The 16,175-nt window shown below is 41.7% G+C and overlaps 1 protein-coding gene across 1 annotated transcript in view; it reads left to right on the top strand.

Annotated features, from left to right (window-relative positions):
- The window catches only part of GGT5 (gamma-glutamyltransferase 5), a 110,281-nt gene that overhangs the window by 21,094 nt on the left and 73,012 nt on the right, over nt 1-16,175 (top strand). Inside the window, exon 2 of the mRNA XM_044289586.1 lies at nt 10,162-10,292. Within this exon, the coding sequence (XP_044145521.1) occupies nt 10,162-10,292 (131 nt within the window). The remainder of the gene's footprint in view (nt 1-10,161; nt 10,293-16,175) is intronic.

The raw sequence follows: 16,175 nt of genomic DNA, 5'->3' as shown, positions 1-16,175 counted from the left end.
GGATCCGGATCAATGCCTTTCAATGGGCATTAATTCCGGATCCGGCCTTGCGGCAAGTCTTCAGGATTTTTGGCCGGAGCAAAAAGCGCAGCATGCTGCAGTATTTTCTCCGGCCAAAAAACGTTCCGTTCCGGAACTGAAGACATCCTGATGCATCCTGAACGGATTTCACTCCATTCAGAATGCATTAGGATAAAACTGATCAGGATTCTTCCGGCATAGAGCCCCGACGACGGAACTCTATGCCGGAAGACAAGAACGCAGGTGTGAAAGAGCCCTAAGAGACAGTAAATCTTCTTTTATTTTTCAAAACTCTTAGCAGAAAAAGTTCCTGATAAATTGTTGCAGCTAATTGTGGTGAAGCATACATTCTGTAACCAAATCAAGATTTCAAAAACACAGTTAAAAGGGTTATCTTGGAAAAGATAATGATGACTTATCCTCAGGTCACATTATCACATTAATGGAGGTCCGAGTCCCGACACCCCTGCCCATCAGCTATTTCAGGAAGCTGTAGTGCTCACTGAGCTCTGGTGAGTGGTGTGACCTCCTGGCGGCTTAACAAACACAGCTCTGTACATTGTTTAGTGGCTGTCCTTGGTATTACAGCTCAGCCCCATTGCCTTGAAAAGGTCTGAACTGCAACTAGGCCACGTGACAGATATACACTCACCTAAAGAATTATTAGGAACACCATACTAATACGGTGTTGGACCCCCTTTTGCCTTCAGAACTGCCTTAATTCTACGTGGCATTGATTCAACAAGGTGCTGATAGCATTCTTTAGAAATGTTGGCCCATATTGATAGGATAGCATCTTGCAGTTGATGGAGATTGCACATCCAGGGCAAGAAGCTCCCGTTCCACCACATCCCAAAGATGCTCTATTGGGTTGAGATCTGGTGACTGTGGGGGCTATTTTAGTACAGTGAACTCATTGTCATGTTCAAGAAACCAATTTGAAATGATTCGAGCTTTGTGACATGGTGCATTATCCTGCTGGAAGTAGCCATCAGAGGATGGGTACATGGTGGTCATGAAGGGATGGACATGGTCAGAAACAATGCTCAGGTAGCCTGTGGCATTTAAACGATGGCCAATTGGCACTAAGGGGCCTAAAGTGTGCCCAGAAAACATCCCCCACACCATTACACCACCACCAGCCTGCCCAGTGGTAACAAGGCATGATGGATACATGTTCTCATTCTGTTTACACCAAATTCGGACTCTACCATTTGAATGTCTCAACAGAAATCGAGACTCATCAGACCAGGCAACATTTTTCCAGTCTTCAACAGTCCAATTTTGGTGAGCTCGTGCAAATTGTAGCCTCTTTTTCCTATTTGTAGTGGAGATGAGTGGTACCCAGTGGGGTCTTCTGCTGTTGTAGCCCACCTTTCTTTTCCATTCTGACATTCAGTTTGGAGTTCAGGAGATTGTCTTGACCAGGACCACAACCCTACATGCATTGAAGCAACTGCCATGTGATTGGATGACTAGATAATCGCATTAATGAGAAATTGAACAGGTGTTCCTAATAATTCTTTAGGTGAGTGTATAGGGATGTCACTGGCTTAGGAAGAGGATGTAGCATTTATGGACCACCTGGCCTCTTCTAATAGCTGATCAGCGGAGGTCCCCAGGGTCAGACCCCCGCTGATCTGATATTGATGACCTAATCTGAGGATAAGTCATCAATATCTTTTCCTAGATAAAACCTTTAATAGACTTTATACAATGCAGATTGGTTTTAAAAATATCCCATCTCCAATAACCTTTCTAATCTCTAATTGTGAGAGTTACATACCTTTTGGGAATAAGGTAGGCAAGTTCTAGACTTGATCGGGGTGAGTTAATGGATGTCCTATATCTTGACTTCCCCAAAGCATTTGATACTGTGCCACATAAAAGGTTAGTATATAAAACGAGAATGCTTGGACTGGGGGAAAATGTCTGTATGTGGGTAAGTAACTCACTCAGTGATAGAAAACAGAGGGTGGTTATTAACGGTACATACTCAGATTGGGTCACCGTCACTGGTGGAGTACCTCATGGGTCAGTAATGGGCCCTATTCTCTTACAATATTTTATTAATGATCTTGTAGAAGGCTTGCACAGTATATTTTTTACAGATGACACTAAAGTGTGTAAATGAATTAACACAGAAGAGGACAGTATACTACTACAGAGGGATCTGGATAGATTGGAGGCTTGGGAAGAGAAGTGACAGATGAGGTTTAACACTGACAAATATAAGGTTATGCACATGGGGAGTAATAATGCAAGTCACCCGTACATACTAAATAGTAAAACACTGGGTAACACTGACATAGAAAGGGAATTTTAATGAATAGCAAACTAAACTGTGGAAACCAGTGTCAGGCAGCTACTGCCAAGGCAAATATGATAATGGTTTGCATCAAAAAGGGCATAAATGCACATGATGAGAACATAGTCCTGCCAATTTACGAATCACTAGTCAGACCACACATGGAATACTGTATACAGTTCTGGGCTCCTGTGAACAAGACAGAAATAGCAGAGCTGGAGAGGGTTCAGAGGAGGGCAACTAAAGTGATAACTGGAATGGGGCAACTACAGTACCCTGAAAGATTATCAAAGTTAGGGTTAATCAGTTTAGAAAAAAGACGACTAGAGGAGATCTAATAGCTACGTATAAATATATCAGGTGGTCAGTACAGAGATCTCTCCCATCATCTACTTATTCCCAGGACTGTGACAAGGGGACATCATCTGCCTGTCTAGAGGAAAGAAGGTTTGTACAGAAACATAGAAGAGGATTCTTTACAGTAAGAGCAGTGAGACTATGGAACTCTCTGCCTAAGGAGGTGGTGATGGTGAGTACAATAAAGGAATTCAAGAGGGGCCTGGATGTATTTCTGGAGTATAATAATATTACAGGTTATAGTTACTAGAGATGGATCGTTGATCCAGGGAGTTATTTTGATTTCCTGATTGGAGTCGCGAAGGAATTTTCTTCCCCTAAAATGAGGAAAATTGGCTTCTACCTCACAGTTTTTTTTTTTTGCCTTCCTCTGGATCAACTTGCAGGATAACAGGATGACCTGGATGGATAGATGTATTTTTTTGTATTTTTGTCAGCCTTACAAACTATGTTACTATGTTTCAGACAGTTAAGTCTACTATAATAAAATATTTGATAAACTGGGTAGCACATTCCAGAAATCATCTGTCAATCTTACTATTACAGTAGAGTCGGGGAAGGACATGGGCACCAACTCTAAGGGTAGGACCATATGATGCAGTTAAACATTTATGGCCAAGATCTTCCCTTTTGCAGCAGTCAGTGGTTGCACAATCTTGCAACTAAAGACAGAGGTTGCCCTAAGCGGGTGTAATTCGGGTGACAGCTATAGCATCCAGCCAGAAAAGCACTGCAGCTGTCAGAGGAGAGGTGGAGAGTAGAGGGGCTGTTATGTAGCTTAATGCAGCCAGCACTTCCCAAGGAAGCTCTGCCTTCTGAACACTTGAAGAACAGAATCTGGCAGAATAAAACTTCATATTCACACTACTCAGAAACAAAAGCCTTGATATTCGATGTCAACAAAGCCTAGCAGAGACCGTTCCATTTGATCAGTTTGATTGTTTTTTTATATTACTCTGCTATTTATGAAGAAGAGTTAGTATTATAAATGGGAATGGCTATCACAGCTATTCTGTTTGCACATATCAGTGAAGTATCTACTGAAGAAATGCAGACAGCATATGCCTTGCCTCCAACATACTTCAGGTCAGATGTCAGACAAACACAATAAGCCTAGTTTAAACAAATCAGAGGCAATACATCATTTCCATATCGTTTTTAGGCAGCGCATTAAAAGGGGTTAATAACCTCTTTCCCCCAGCAAGAAAGAAGAAATAAAGACAGCATTAGGCCTCTTTCACATGAGCGTGATGGATTGGCTCTGGATGTGTTCAGTGAAACTCGCACCATTTTGCAAGCAAGTTCAGTCAGTTTTATCTGTGATTGCGTTCAGTTATTTTCACACGGGTGCAATGCTTTTTGATGCATTTTTCACGCACGTGATAAAAAACTGAAGGTTTACAAACATCTAGCAACCATCAGTTAAAAACGCATCGGCACTTGCTTCTGGATTCAATGCGTTTTTCACTGAAGCCCCATTTACTTCTATGAGGCCAGGACTGCGTGAAAAACGCAGAATATGGCCTCATGCACACGACTGTAGTTATGGTCCGCATCCGAGCCGCAGTTTTTGCGGCCCGTGTGTGGACCCATTCACTTCAATGAGGCCGCAAAAGTTGTGGACAACACTCTGTGTGCTGTCCGCATCCGTTGCTCCGTTCTGTGGCCCCGCAAAAAAAATATAGCATGTCCTATTCCTGTCCGTTTTGCGGACAAGATTAGGCATATCTATAAAGGCACGCAGACGGCTTCCTTTTTTTGTGGATCCGCGTTTTGTGGACCGCAAAAAACTGCACAGTCGTGTGCATGAGGCCTATAGAACATGCTGCGATTTTCACGCAACGCAGAACTGATGCGTGAAAAACAACGCTCATGTACACAGCCCCATTGAAATGAATGGGTAAGGATTCAGTGCGGGTGCTATGCGTTCACATCACGCATTGCACCCGCGTGGAAAACTCACTCGTGTGAAAGGGACCTAAAGCCCTATTCACTTTATTGGGGCCAGGGCTGCGTAATAAACAAAGAATATAGAACATGCTCCGTTTTTCACGCAATGCAGAACTGATGTACACAGACCCATTGAAATAACTGGGTCAGGATTCAGAGCGGGTGCTATGCGTTCTCGTCACGCATTGCACCTGCGCGGAAAACTCGCTCGTGTGAGAGGGGCCTTAATCTTTAATTAAATAGCAGAGTAATTTGCCAATCATGCATCAGCATCCATACTATAAAAAGTCCCTGAGACAATACCCAGGTTTTCTTATGTTATGCTGTCCGGTCATCTAAGTGTAAACCTGGGAGAATTCCTGGTGTGTCCACTTTCTCTTCCTCTGCTTCTTTGTCTAGGCAAGCTATCAGAATTAGTGGAGAGCCGTTTGCAACCTTGTGCTGAGACTATGTCTATGCATCCTACTGAAGCGCCTGGCTTTAATGAAGCACCTTCTTCCAAGGGAGTGAGTTTTCTGAATGGTGGTGGACATCATGGGGGTTCTCATAACAAGGCTTGGATTTTAAATAAAGCACCTTTCATTTGTTGAGTTCCAGTACACTCCCAGGCTGCATCTCCTCTCAGAGTGTATGTTGCATTGCTTTTCCTTATGTTAAGGAAATTATCTAGAGAATGGCGCAACATCAGTTCAGAATCCTGGGACTGTACAACACTATCAGGGGCTACTATACAGAATTAAAGTTCCTTCCAATTCTTTGCTCTTAAATTCAAGAAAAAGTCCAGTAGTCCTTTTACAGGAATTTGTGAAAAAAAAATGCATTAGAAGATCTGTTTCATCAAAGAGGCTCAGGAGTTTATTCAAGAGTCTTCTCAGTCCCCAAACAAGACTAAGGCAGGAGATTTGTCATAAATATTACTTTTTTTAAATCATAAAAAAGACTGGATTCAAAGTGGAATCCATAAGATCAGCCATCCCTATTCTACAGGAGGGGGACAGGATAGTGACAATGGACATCAGAGATGCTTATTTTCATGTTGCAGTATCACAGAAGATTCCCAGGGTGACAGTCTGCAGAGGGAACTCAACCAGACATCTCCAGTTTACCTGCCTGCAAGATTGTAGTGGTGATTGCTGTATTTTGGAAGGGGTGTATATAATTCCATAACTGAATAACTGAGAGCACCCTCTAAGAGCATCTTGCTGGATCACCTGATCCTTAATGTTCAGACTCTGGCCTAACTGGGGTTCATCCTGAATTACAATAAATCTCATATTTTGCCAAAGAGGAAGTATGTCTCCTGGAGGTTAATTCTAGATTCCATCAGCATGTCCATCAGTCACTCTCTTCAGAGAATCTGTAACTTGAAAAACAATGTGCGTTGATTGAGTATGGCATGCAAAATGATGATTCTCCTAGGTCTGCTAACTTCTACAATAGATATGGTTCCTTGGTTACAATTAAGACCAGCTGCAAAAAACACAGCGTAGCATCATTTAAGAGTCTCAACACAGCAATCCAAAGTGCAAAGCTCCCTTAGAAAAAGTAATATGCATAATAACCATGAAGTCCCAGTTATGGGTCTTCAACACAGTAAAAGCCAGATATCCCTCCAGGGAAGGAAAACCAAGCAAACATGTGCCCCCATTTAAGAGATCACCAGATTTTCTCAGGGAGCTAGTTTCCAAGGTATTGCTCCCGGTTAGCCAGAATTCTACTCCACACTGATGACGGGTAACACCCCGAAACAGCTGTCAGTGGATGGTATAACTATTTTAGGTTTTCCCCTGTGACATCCTTAAGGCTTGTAACACAGCTGGATTTTGACATAGTGGCCACTTAATAAGGTTGGATCTGGTGATCTGTTAAATGTGGACTCCCCTTTGCTTGTTTTTTTTTTCCCCAGGGAGCTTTGCACTTTGGATTGCTGTGTTGAGACTCTTAAGGGAGGCTCCACTGTGTTTTTTTTTTGTTTTTTTTGTAGCTGGTCTCCCTAACATCAGCTATTGTTTTGTTTGAGTAGTCTCCAAGGCATTGCTCCCGGTTAGCCAGAATCCTACTCCACACTGTTGAGGGGCAAAACCCCAAAACAGCTGTCTGTGGATGGATAACTGGCTTAGGTTTTCCCCTGTCACATCCTTAAGGTTTTAACAAAGCTGGATTTTGACATAGGGGCCACTTAATATGGTAGATCTGGTGATCTCTGAAATGGGGACACCCCTTTGCTTGGTTTTCCTTTCCATGGAGGGATATCTGGCTTTCACTGTATTGAAGACCCATAACTGGGGCTCCACGATTATTTTGCATATTTCAGATCCATGAAGTAGTGACTTAATGCAGGTTGTCTTTGGTGGGAGATCCCTGAAGCTATCTCCACAAGTTATTTCAACAGTAGATATCTGTAAAGAATAAATCAAGGCAACTGGACGTACTGTAGATCTCTTGAAAACGTTTCACTCGTTCTTCCAACAAGCTTTCTCAATTCTGAGTGATTGTACAAAAATTCTGGGAATAAATATGTAACTGAATCCACATCTGGTATTTATACCCAGCATGGGGTCAGAGGTCATTATACCCAGCATTGGGTCAAAGGTGTTGATTCCATTATCCTAATTGGAGTCAGTAGGTGATAAAGACTTCCCAGAAAAAGGTGTCAAGACAGCATTATACAGTCCAGTTGCCTTGAATTATTCTTTACAGGTATATACCATGACCTGGATAAATGAGAACCTTCACAGACACACTTCAACAGTAGATGTCATATGAAAGTAGAATTGGGTCAAGTGCAAGTGGCCTAAAGAGAAGATAAAGATGCCCTCCAACTGGAAAGAGTTAAAAGCTTGTCTATCTGGCCCTTGTTCATTTTGCTTTGGATCTCCAGGGTCACAAGGTGCTCATACGGTCAGACAATCCAGTCACGGCTCATTACCTGAACAAACAGTATACTAGCAGTCTCCTTCTTATGTCTCTTTCCCACTCTATAAAATCCTGGTCCGAGAGCTATGCTCCAGCCCTGTCAGCCATACACATGAAAGTTCGGCAAAATGTCCAGGCAGATTGGCTCAGCTGCAAATCTCAAGCTAGAGAAGTGCAGCCTCTTCAGCCGAATAACAACCAGGTTTACAGCACAAAACGTCAATTCCCAGAGATCTGCTCTCTGTCCCCACAAGGGCACATGGAAACTCTAGATGACGTTCCATCAGTTGGAATTCTCTTCTGATCTACTACATGTATTTCCCCTCTACCTCTTATTCCTAGAGTTCTGCAAAAAAAATAAAAAATCTGCTGGAGACGGAGTCGGCTATAGTGATTATTTTGTTTTGGCCTTGCAGAAGCGGGTTTCCTCTTGTGCTACAACTCTCAAGAGGTCAATATAGGAAGCTGTCAGTGAGTCAAGCCTTATCGCAACAAGGGGGGTGTTGCTATCCAGACCCACAGAAACTTCATCTGCCTGCCTGCTTGTTTCCTGATGAGGAATCATTGTGTTCAATGTTCATTGTGTGTTCGCAGCATCATTACACAGGGCAGTTATACCTGATAATTGCCCTGATCATTGACCTGTGTAAAAGTGCCTTCAGGTTTTTGGAAGGGTTTGGAGAAAGTTTTCTACATGATCTAATCATGAAGGTCTTTCTTCATTGGAGTTGACATTCCTTCTTCAGTTTCTGGAAGACAGTTTTGACAAAAGCTTGAATGATAACACTTCAGAGCTATTAGGAACTTAAGACCTCGATTCAGATGTCAAGTATCTTCCTGGGACTTTTTAGGGAGTTCCAGAGATGCCTTAATGGAATTGTCTCACTTCAGCAAATAATACTTATTTATGTACATGCAGAGACAGTTAATACAAACCACTTACTAAATGTGTTGTGACTGTCCAGACTGCCTCCTTTGCTGAGTTGATTCATTTTTCCATCGTATTATACACTGCTGCGCATTTCCAGGGGTTACAGCCACCACTGCATGCAGATATGAGGTGGCTGGGACGTGAGCTGCTGCGCATGCATGCCTACGTCCACTCCCACGGTCCCGGCCAGTGGATAGTCTAGTGCTTTTTCCTATAGTATGCAAGCACGGCCACCATTGCTAATTTGCAGAGTGGTCGTAACACTGGAAACACAAGCAGTGTTCAAAAATGAATCAAGCCAACGAAGGAGGCAATATGGATAATCACAATATATTAGTAAGTGCCTTGCATTAACTTTGTCTACATGATAATTGCCATTTACTGAAGTGAGACAACCCCTTTAAGAATCCTCCATTTGAACTGATCCAAGAGGCTAGTCTATGGTTTATTTAATGGAAAACCCTGCTCCTAGTAGCCATCTCTATAACAAAGAGAGTGAGTTGCAGGTGCTGTCTACTAAAGACCATACCTAAAGCTGGACTGTCTTATCCTCAGGATGATATAATTTTTTTTTGCATTTTTAAAGGTCTGCAGGAACACTTAATGCCGGATCCGGCACTAATACACTTCAATGTAAATTAATGCCAGATCCGGCATTCTGGCAAGTGATCAGTATTTTTGGCCAAATTGAAAATTTTCTCAGTCCAAAAAACGTAAGAGGGACTGAACTGATGCATCCTGAACGGAATGCTCTCCATTCAGAATGCATTAGGATAAATCCTTTTTGTCCTGCTTGACGGTCTGCCCAACGGTGACAAAGCTTCTTAAAGTCTTCCTTAACTAATTAGGGTAGAGATACTATTTCCTTTTGTTATGACCCAGTCCCTGCCAATCTAAAAGCACACTCTACAAGGGCAGTTTCCACATCTTGAGCAGAAAGGAGATGTGTTACGTTGGACCACATCAGTCAAGCACTGACTTGGTATTCATCTAGTGCGTTTGTGAAACATTATTGCCAAGATAAGTTGTCTGAGATGGAGGAGTCCTTTGACAGAAAAGTACTGGAACCTGGTGATGTTTAAGTTTTTACTTTATTTCCCTCGCTTATCATTCTGTAATGTTTGCTGTGCCTTCATGTGCCACACAGTTTCCCTTCCTTATTAAACTTGGTTATTGCTGCATATATACAGATCTGGTTATTGTCTCAGGGGCGTTTTATAACATGGATGTTGGTACATGGTTGGCTAATAACTCTGCCTCATGCACACGACCGTATGTGTTTTGCGGTCCGCAAATTGTGGATCCGCAAAAAAAACGTTCCGTATGACATCCGTTATTTTTGCGGATCCGTTATTTTGGCAGATCCATTGTAATAATGCCTATCCTTGTTCGCAAACTAGAAAAAAATAGGACATGCACAATTTTTTTGGCGGGGCTACGGAACGGACATACTGATGCGGACAGCACAAGGTGTGCTGTCCGCATTTTTTGCGGACCCATTGAAATGAATGGGTCCGCATCCTATCCGCAAAAAAAACAGAACGAACACAGAAACGAACAATGTTAATTATTAACCCCTTTGTGTGCTGCCTTCGGACTCAAGCAAAGACATTTCGGTGAATGCATTTAAACTATATGTTCTATTTACTGGATCATTGGAACATTTTTTTTCTCTTAGAGACATCTTGAAGCAAGGAGGTTCTGCTGTGGATGGTGCAATCGCTGCTCTGCTTTGTACATCTGTGATACATCCGCAGAGTATGGGCCTTGGAGGAGGAGTCATTTTTACTATTTATGATGCCTCTACAAGTAAGTCGTTTTATTCTAAGTCTTTTAGTGTGTTGGATATAAATAAAAGTGAAAGCATTATAAAGATATCAATCATTTAAACATGCAACCAATATATAACATCCATATGATATTTTATTTTGCAATAATAAATAAATACCTGTGCATTTTACTTGCAGTAGCATCATCTTTGTACAAACCGGATTCCAAAAAAGTTGGGACACTAAACAAATTGTGAATAAAAACTGAATGCAATGATGTGGAGATGGCAAATGTCAATATTTTATTTGTAATAGAACGTAGATGACAGATCAAACGTTTAATCAGAGTAAATGTATAATTTTAAAGGAAAAAAACCTTGATTCAAATTTTCATGGTGTCAACAAATCCCCAAAAAGTTGGGACAAGTAGCAAAAAGAGGCTGGAAAAAGTAAATTTGAGCATAACGAAGAGCTGGAAGACCAATTAATACTAATTAGGTCAATTGGCAACATGATTGGGTATAAAAAGAGCTTCTCAGAGTGGCAGTGTCTCTCAGAAGCCAAGATGGGTAGAGGATCACCAATTCCCACAATGTTGCACAGAAAGATAGTGGAGCAATATCAGAAAGATGTTACCCAGTGAAAAATTGCAAAGACTTTGCATCTATCATCATCAACTGTGCATAACATCATCCGAAGATTCAGAGAATCTGGAACAATCTCTGTGCGTAAGGGTCAAGGCCGTAAAACCATACTGGATGCCCGTGATCTCCGGGCCCATAAACGACACTGCACCACAAACAGGAATGCTACTGTAAAGGAAATCACAGAATGGGCTCAGGAATACTTCCAGAAACCATTGTCAGTGAACACAATCCACCGTGCCATCCGCCGTTGCCAGCTGAAACTCTACAGTGCAAAGAAGAAGCCATTTCTAAGCAAGATCCACAAGCTCAGGCGTTTTCACTGGGCCAGGGATCATTTAAAATGGAGTGTGGCAAAATGGAAGACTGTTCTGTGGTCAGACGAGTCACGATTCAAAGTTCTTTTTGGAAATCTGGGACTCCCTTGTCATCCGGACCAAAGAGGACAAGGACAACCCAAGTTGTTATCAACGCTCAGTTCAGAAGCCTGCATCTCTGATGGTATGGGGTTGCATGAGTGCGTGTGGCATGGGTAGCTTGCATGTCTGGAAAGGCACCATCAATGCAGAAAAATATATTCAGGTTCTAGAACAACATATGCTCCCATCCAGACGTCATCTCTTTCAGGGAAGACCCTGCATTTTTCAACAAGATAATGCCAGACCACATTCTGCATCAATCACAACATCATTGTCACGGAAGGTGTACAGGAAACAAGACAATACAAAATGAATATATGACTCACTGGATCCAAAACTAAGGAACAAAAAGGGAGACCCCTGCATAAGACCTGGCACTCTCCCTGACTGCTCAGCCTATGCAAACATCCCAATGGTAGATGATCGCATATCCTCGTACCTCAACTGTATAACACCTGAACACCCTACAATAGTGAGGGGACACGACCACCGGCTCCCTACACTAGACACAGAGGGAGTCAGGGTCACCTGGGATCCAGTAAACAGATAATCACAAATGAATGTACAACACTTATCTTGTAGAAGACTGGGAAATAGGATCAGCATGCACACACACTCCAGGAAGTTGTATAAACCGCACACTAATGCATTATGGGGAGGAATTTAAAGGGATGCAATCAGTCCAACTACAAGACAGCTGAGAGAGGCTAACGAGATGAGGAACTGAAAACCAAAACAAAGGAAGCTCAAGGAGGAGGTTCTGAAAGGCATCTGTCAGAGCTTCTCAGATGTCTGGTGGTGACAATCATGGCTGCGTATGAGAAGGATCCGGGTACTGAAATGGCCAGTCTGCAGTCCAGATCTTTCACCTATAGAGAACATTTGGCGCATCATAAAGAGGAAGGTGCAACAAAGAAGGCCCAAGACGATTGAACAGTTAGAGGCCTGTATTAGACAAGAATGGGAGAGCATTCCTATTTCTAAACTTGAGAAACTGGTCTCCTCGGTCCCCAGACGTCTGTTGAGTGTTGTAAGAAGAAGGGGAGATGCCACACAGTGGTGAAAATGGCCTTGTCCCAACTTTTTGGGGATTTGTTGACACCATGAAATTCTGATTCAACATATTTTTCCCTTAAAATGGTACATTTTCTCAGTTTAAACTTTTGTTCCGTGATTTATGTTCTATTCTGAATAAAATATTAGAAGTTGGCACCTCCACATCATTGCATTCAGTTTTTATTCACGATTTGTATAGTGTCCCAACTTTTTTGGAATCCGGTTTGTACATCGGGACTGTACAATTATATCCTACTCTTTGTAGAATAATATTAAAGTTCCATCAAACTGAGGCAGAAACTCCTGTGTGTGGCGCTTGGTTTGCTATGGGACATCTAGGCTTCTTCATTGAAGACTTTGATCTTGTTATTTCTGGAACTATTATATATATATATATATATATATATATATATACACACCACCTTTAGCTTTGATTACGGCACGCATTCGCTGTGGCATTGTTTCGATAAGCTTCTGCAATGTCACAAGATTTATTTCCATTCAGTGTTACATTCATTTTTCACCAAGATCTTGCATTGATGATGGTAGAGTCTGCCTTCTCCAGCACATCCCAAAGATTCTCAATAGGGTTAAGGTCTGGACACTGTGGTGGCCAATCCATGTGTGAAAATGATGTCTCATGCTCCCTGAACCACTCTTGCACAATTTGAGCTCGATGAATCCTGGCATTGTCATCTTGGAATATGCCCGTGCCATCAGGGAAGAAAAATTTCATTGATGGAGAAACCTGGACATTCAGTATGTTCAGGTAGTCAGCTGACCTCATTCTTGGAGCACATACTGTTGCTGAACCTAGACCTGACCAACTGCAGCATCCTCAGATCATAGCACTGCCCCCACAGGCTTGTACAGTAGGCACTAGGCATGATGGGTGCATCACTTAATCTGCCTCTTTTCTTACCCTGATGCGCCCATCACTCTGGAACTGGGGTAAATCTGGACTCATCAGACCACATGACCTTCTTACATTGCTCCAGAGTCCAATCTTTATGATCCCTAGCAAATTGAAGCCTTTTTTTCTGGTTTGCCTCACTGATTAGTGGTTTTCTTACGGCTACACAGCTGTCCCTTCGCATTGTGCGTATAGAAATGCTCTTACTTTCACTATTAAACATTAGGGATGAGCGTGAATATTCAAATAGAAAAATATTCGTACCAATATTTCAACTTTATAAATTCGCGAATATTTAGAATATATTAAGATATATTCGTTATAACGAATATTAGTTTTTTTCTCCATCTGAACCCATTAGTCATATTAGAAATTTACTTTAATATCACTAAATTAGTAAAAATTACTACTATCACTAATGGGTTGGCTTGGAAGAATTGTCGAATATAGCGCCCAATAGCATACAGCCCTTATGCGACCCGATTCACTCGCATATTTAATTGCCGATTTATCGCATGACATAAACTATGCTACATAAAGAGGAAAATTATAAATCAGTAACGATTCTCATTACTGATTTATAATTTTCCTCTTTATGTAAGATAGTTTATGTCATGCGATAAATCGGCAATTACACAACTTTCCTATTGGTTGGCTATGGCTAATATGTGTATTTTACGAATATTCGCTATATTGCTATAACTTCGTTTTTTAGAATATTCGTAATATTCTAAAAAACGAAGTTATAGCAATATAGAGAATATTCGTAAAATACACATATTAGCCTAGCCATAGCCATAGGAAAGTTGCCTTATACAGTTAAAAGAAAATTCACAATACGCGAATAATTAAATCGCATATTATTCGCGATAAATAGAATAATGACGAATATTCGATTTCGACGAATATAAGACAAATATTCAATCAAATATTCGCAAAATATCGCGAAATCGAATATGGCAGCTCCTGCTCATCACTATTAAACATAGACCTGAGTTCTACTGTTGTTTTTCTTCGATTTCTCCAAATGTTTAAGTGATCGCCTATCACGATCATTCAGGATTTTTTCCCGCCACATTTCTTCCTCGAATACGATGGGTCCCCACTGTCCTTCCAATTTTTAATAATGCGTTGGACAGTTCTTAATCCAATTTTACTAGTTCCTGCAATCTCCTTAGATGTTTTCTCTGCTTGATGCATGCCAATGATTTGACCCTTCTCAAACAGACTAACATATTTTCCACAACCACGAGATGTGTCTTTCGTCATGGTTGTTTAAGAAATGAGAAGCAACTCATTGCACCAACAGGGGTTAAATAACTTGTTGCCAGCTAAAAAATAATCGCATATGCAGTAATTATCCAATAGGAGGCTCATAACTATTTGCTTAGTTAAATCCAGGTGGCAACTTTTTTTTGGGACAGGCAGTGTGTGTATATATATATATATATTTATGGGCAGGGCTGAACACGTATTGGTCGTGGGTAAGGCATGCCAAACCTGAACTATATGGCTGAGTTGTGCCTGGAGCCACGGGCGTGGGTAGGCCTGGAGAGGGCGTACCCTATTGGAGTGTATGAAAAAAGGGATGGGAGGGAGGGGTAAGTGAGACACACCACCGGTGGATAGGAGTGGCGGGCATATATAGGAAACTTACGCCCTGCCCACAAATACAGGGAGTGCAGAATTATTAGGCAAGTTGTATTTTTGAGGATTCATTTTATTATTGAACAACAACCATGTTCTCAATGAACCCAAAAAACTCATTAATATCAAAGCTGAATATTTTTGGAAGTAGTTTTTAGTTTGTTTTTAGTTTTAGCTATTTTAGGGGGATATCTGTGTGTGCAGGTGACTATTACTGTGCATAATTATTAGGCAACTTAACAAAAACCAAATATATACCCATTTCAATTATTTATTTTTACCAGTGAAACCAATATAACATCTCAACATTCACAAATATACATTTCTGACATTCAAAAACAAAACAAAAACAAATCAGTGACCAATATAGCCACCTTTCTTTGCAAGGACACTCAAAAGCCTGCCATCCATGGATTCTGTCAGTGTTTTGATCTGTTCACCATCAACATTGCGTGCAGCAGCAACCACAGCCTCCCAGACACTGTTCAGAGAGGTGTACTGTTTTCCCTCCTTGTAAATCTCACATTTGATGATGGACCACAGGTTCTCAATGGGGTTCAGATCAGGTGAACAAGGAGGCCATGTCATTAGATTTTCTTCTTTTATACCCTTTCTTGCCAGCCACGCTGTGGAGTACTTGGACGCGTGTGATGGAGCATTGTCCTGCATGAAAATCATGTTTTTCTTGAAGGATGCAGACTTCTTCCTGTACCACTGCTTGAAGAAGGTGTCTTCCAGAAACTGGCAGTAGGGCTGGGAGTTGAGCTTGACTCCATCCTCAACCCGAAAAGGCCCCACAAGCTCATCTTTGATGATACCAGCCCAAACCAGTACTCCACCTCCACCTTGCTGGCGTCTGAGTCGGACTGGAGCTCTCTGCCCTTTATCAATCTAACCACGGGCCCATCCATCTGGCCCATCAAGACTCACTCTCATTTCATCAGTCCATAAAACCTTAGAAAAATCAGTCTTGAGATATTTCTTGGCCCAGTCTTGACGTTTCAGCTTGTGTGTCTTGTTCAGTGGTGGTCGTCTTTCAGCCTTTCTTACCTTGGCCATGTCTCTGAGTATTGCACACCTTGTGCTTTTGGGCACTCCAGTGATGTTGCAGCTCTGAAATATGGCCAAACTGGTGGCAAGTGGCATCTTGGCAGCTGCACGCTTGACTTTTCTCAGTTCATGGGCAGTTATTTTGCGCCTTGGTTTTTCCACACGCTTCTTGCGACCCTGTTGACTATTTTGAA

Source organism: Bufo gargarizans, chromosome 1, assembly GCF_014858855.1.
Source record: "Bufo gargarizans isolate SCDJY-AF-19 chromosome 1, ASM1485885v1, whole genome shotgun sequence".
In the NCBI taxonomy this organism is placed as follows: Eukaryota; Metazoa; Chordata; class Amphibia; order Anura; family Bufonidae; genus Bufo; species Bufo gargarizans.
This window is presented reverse-complemented; position numbering and strand designations above follow the sequence as displayed.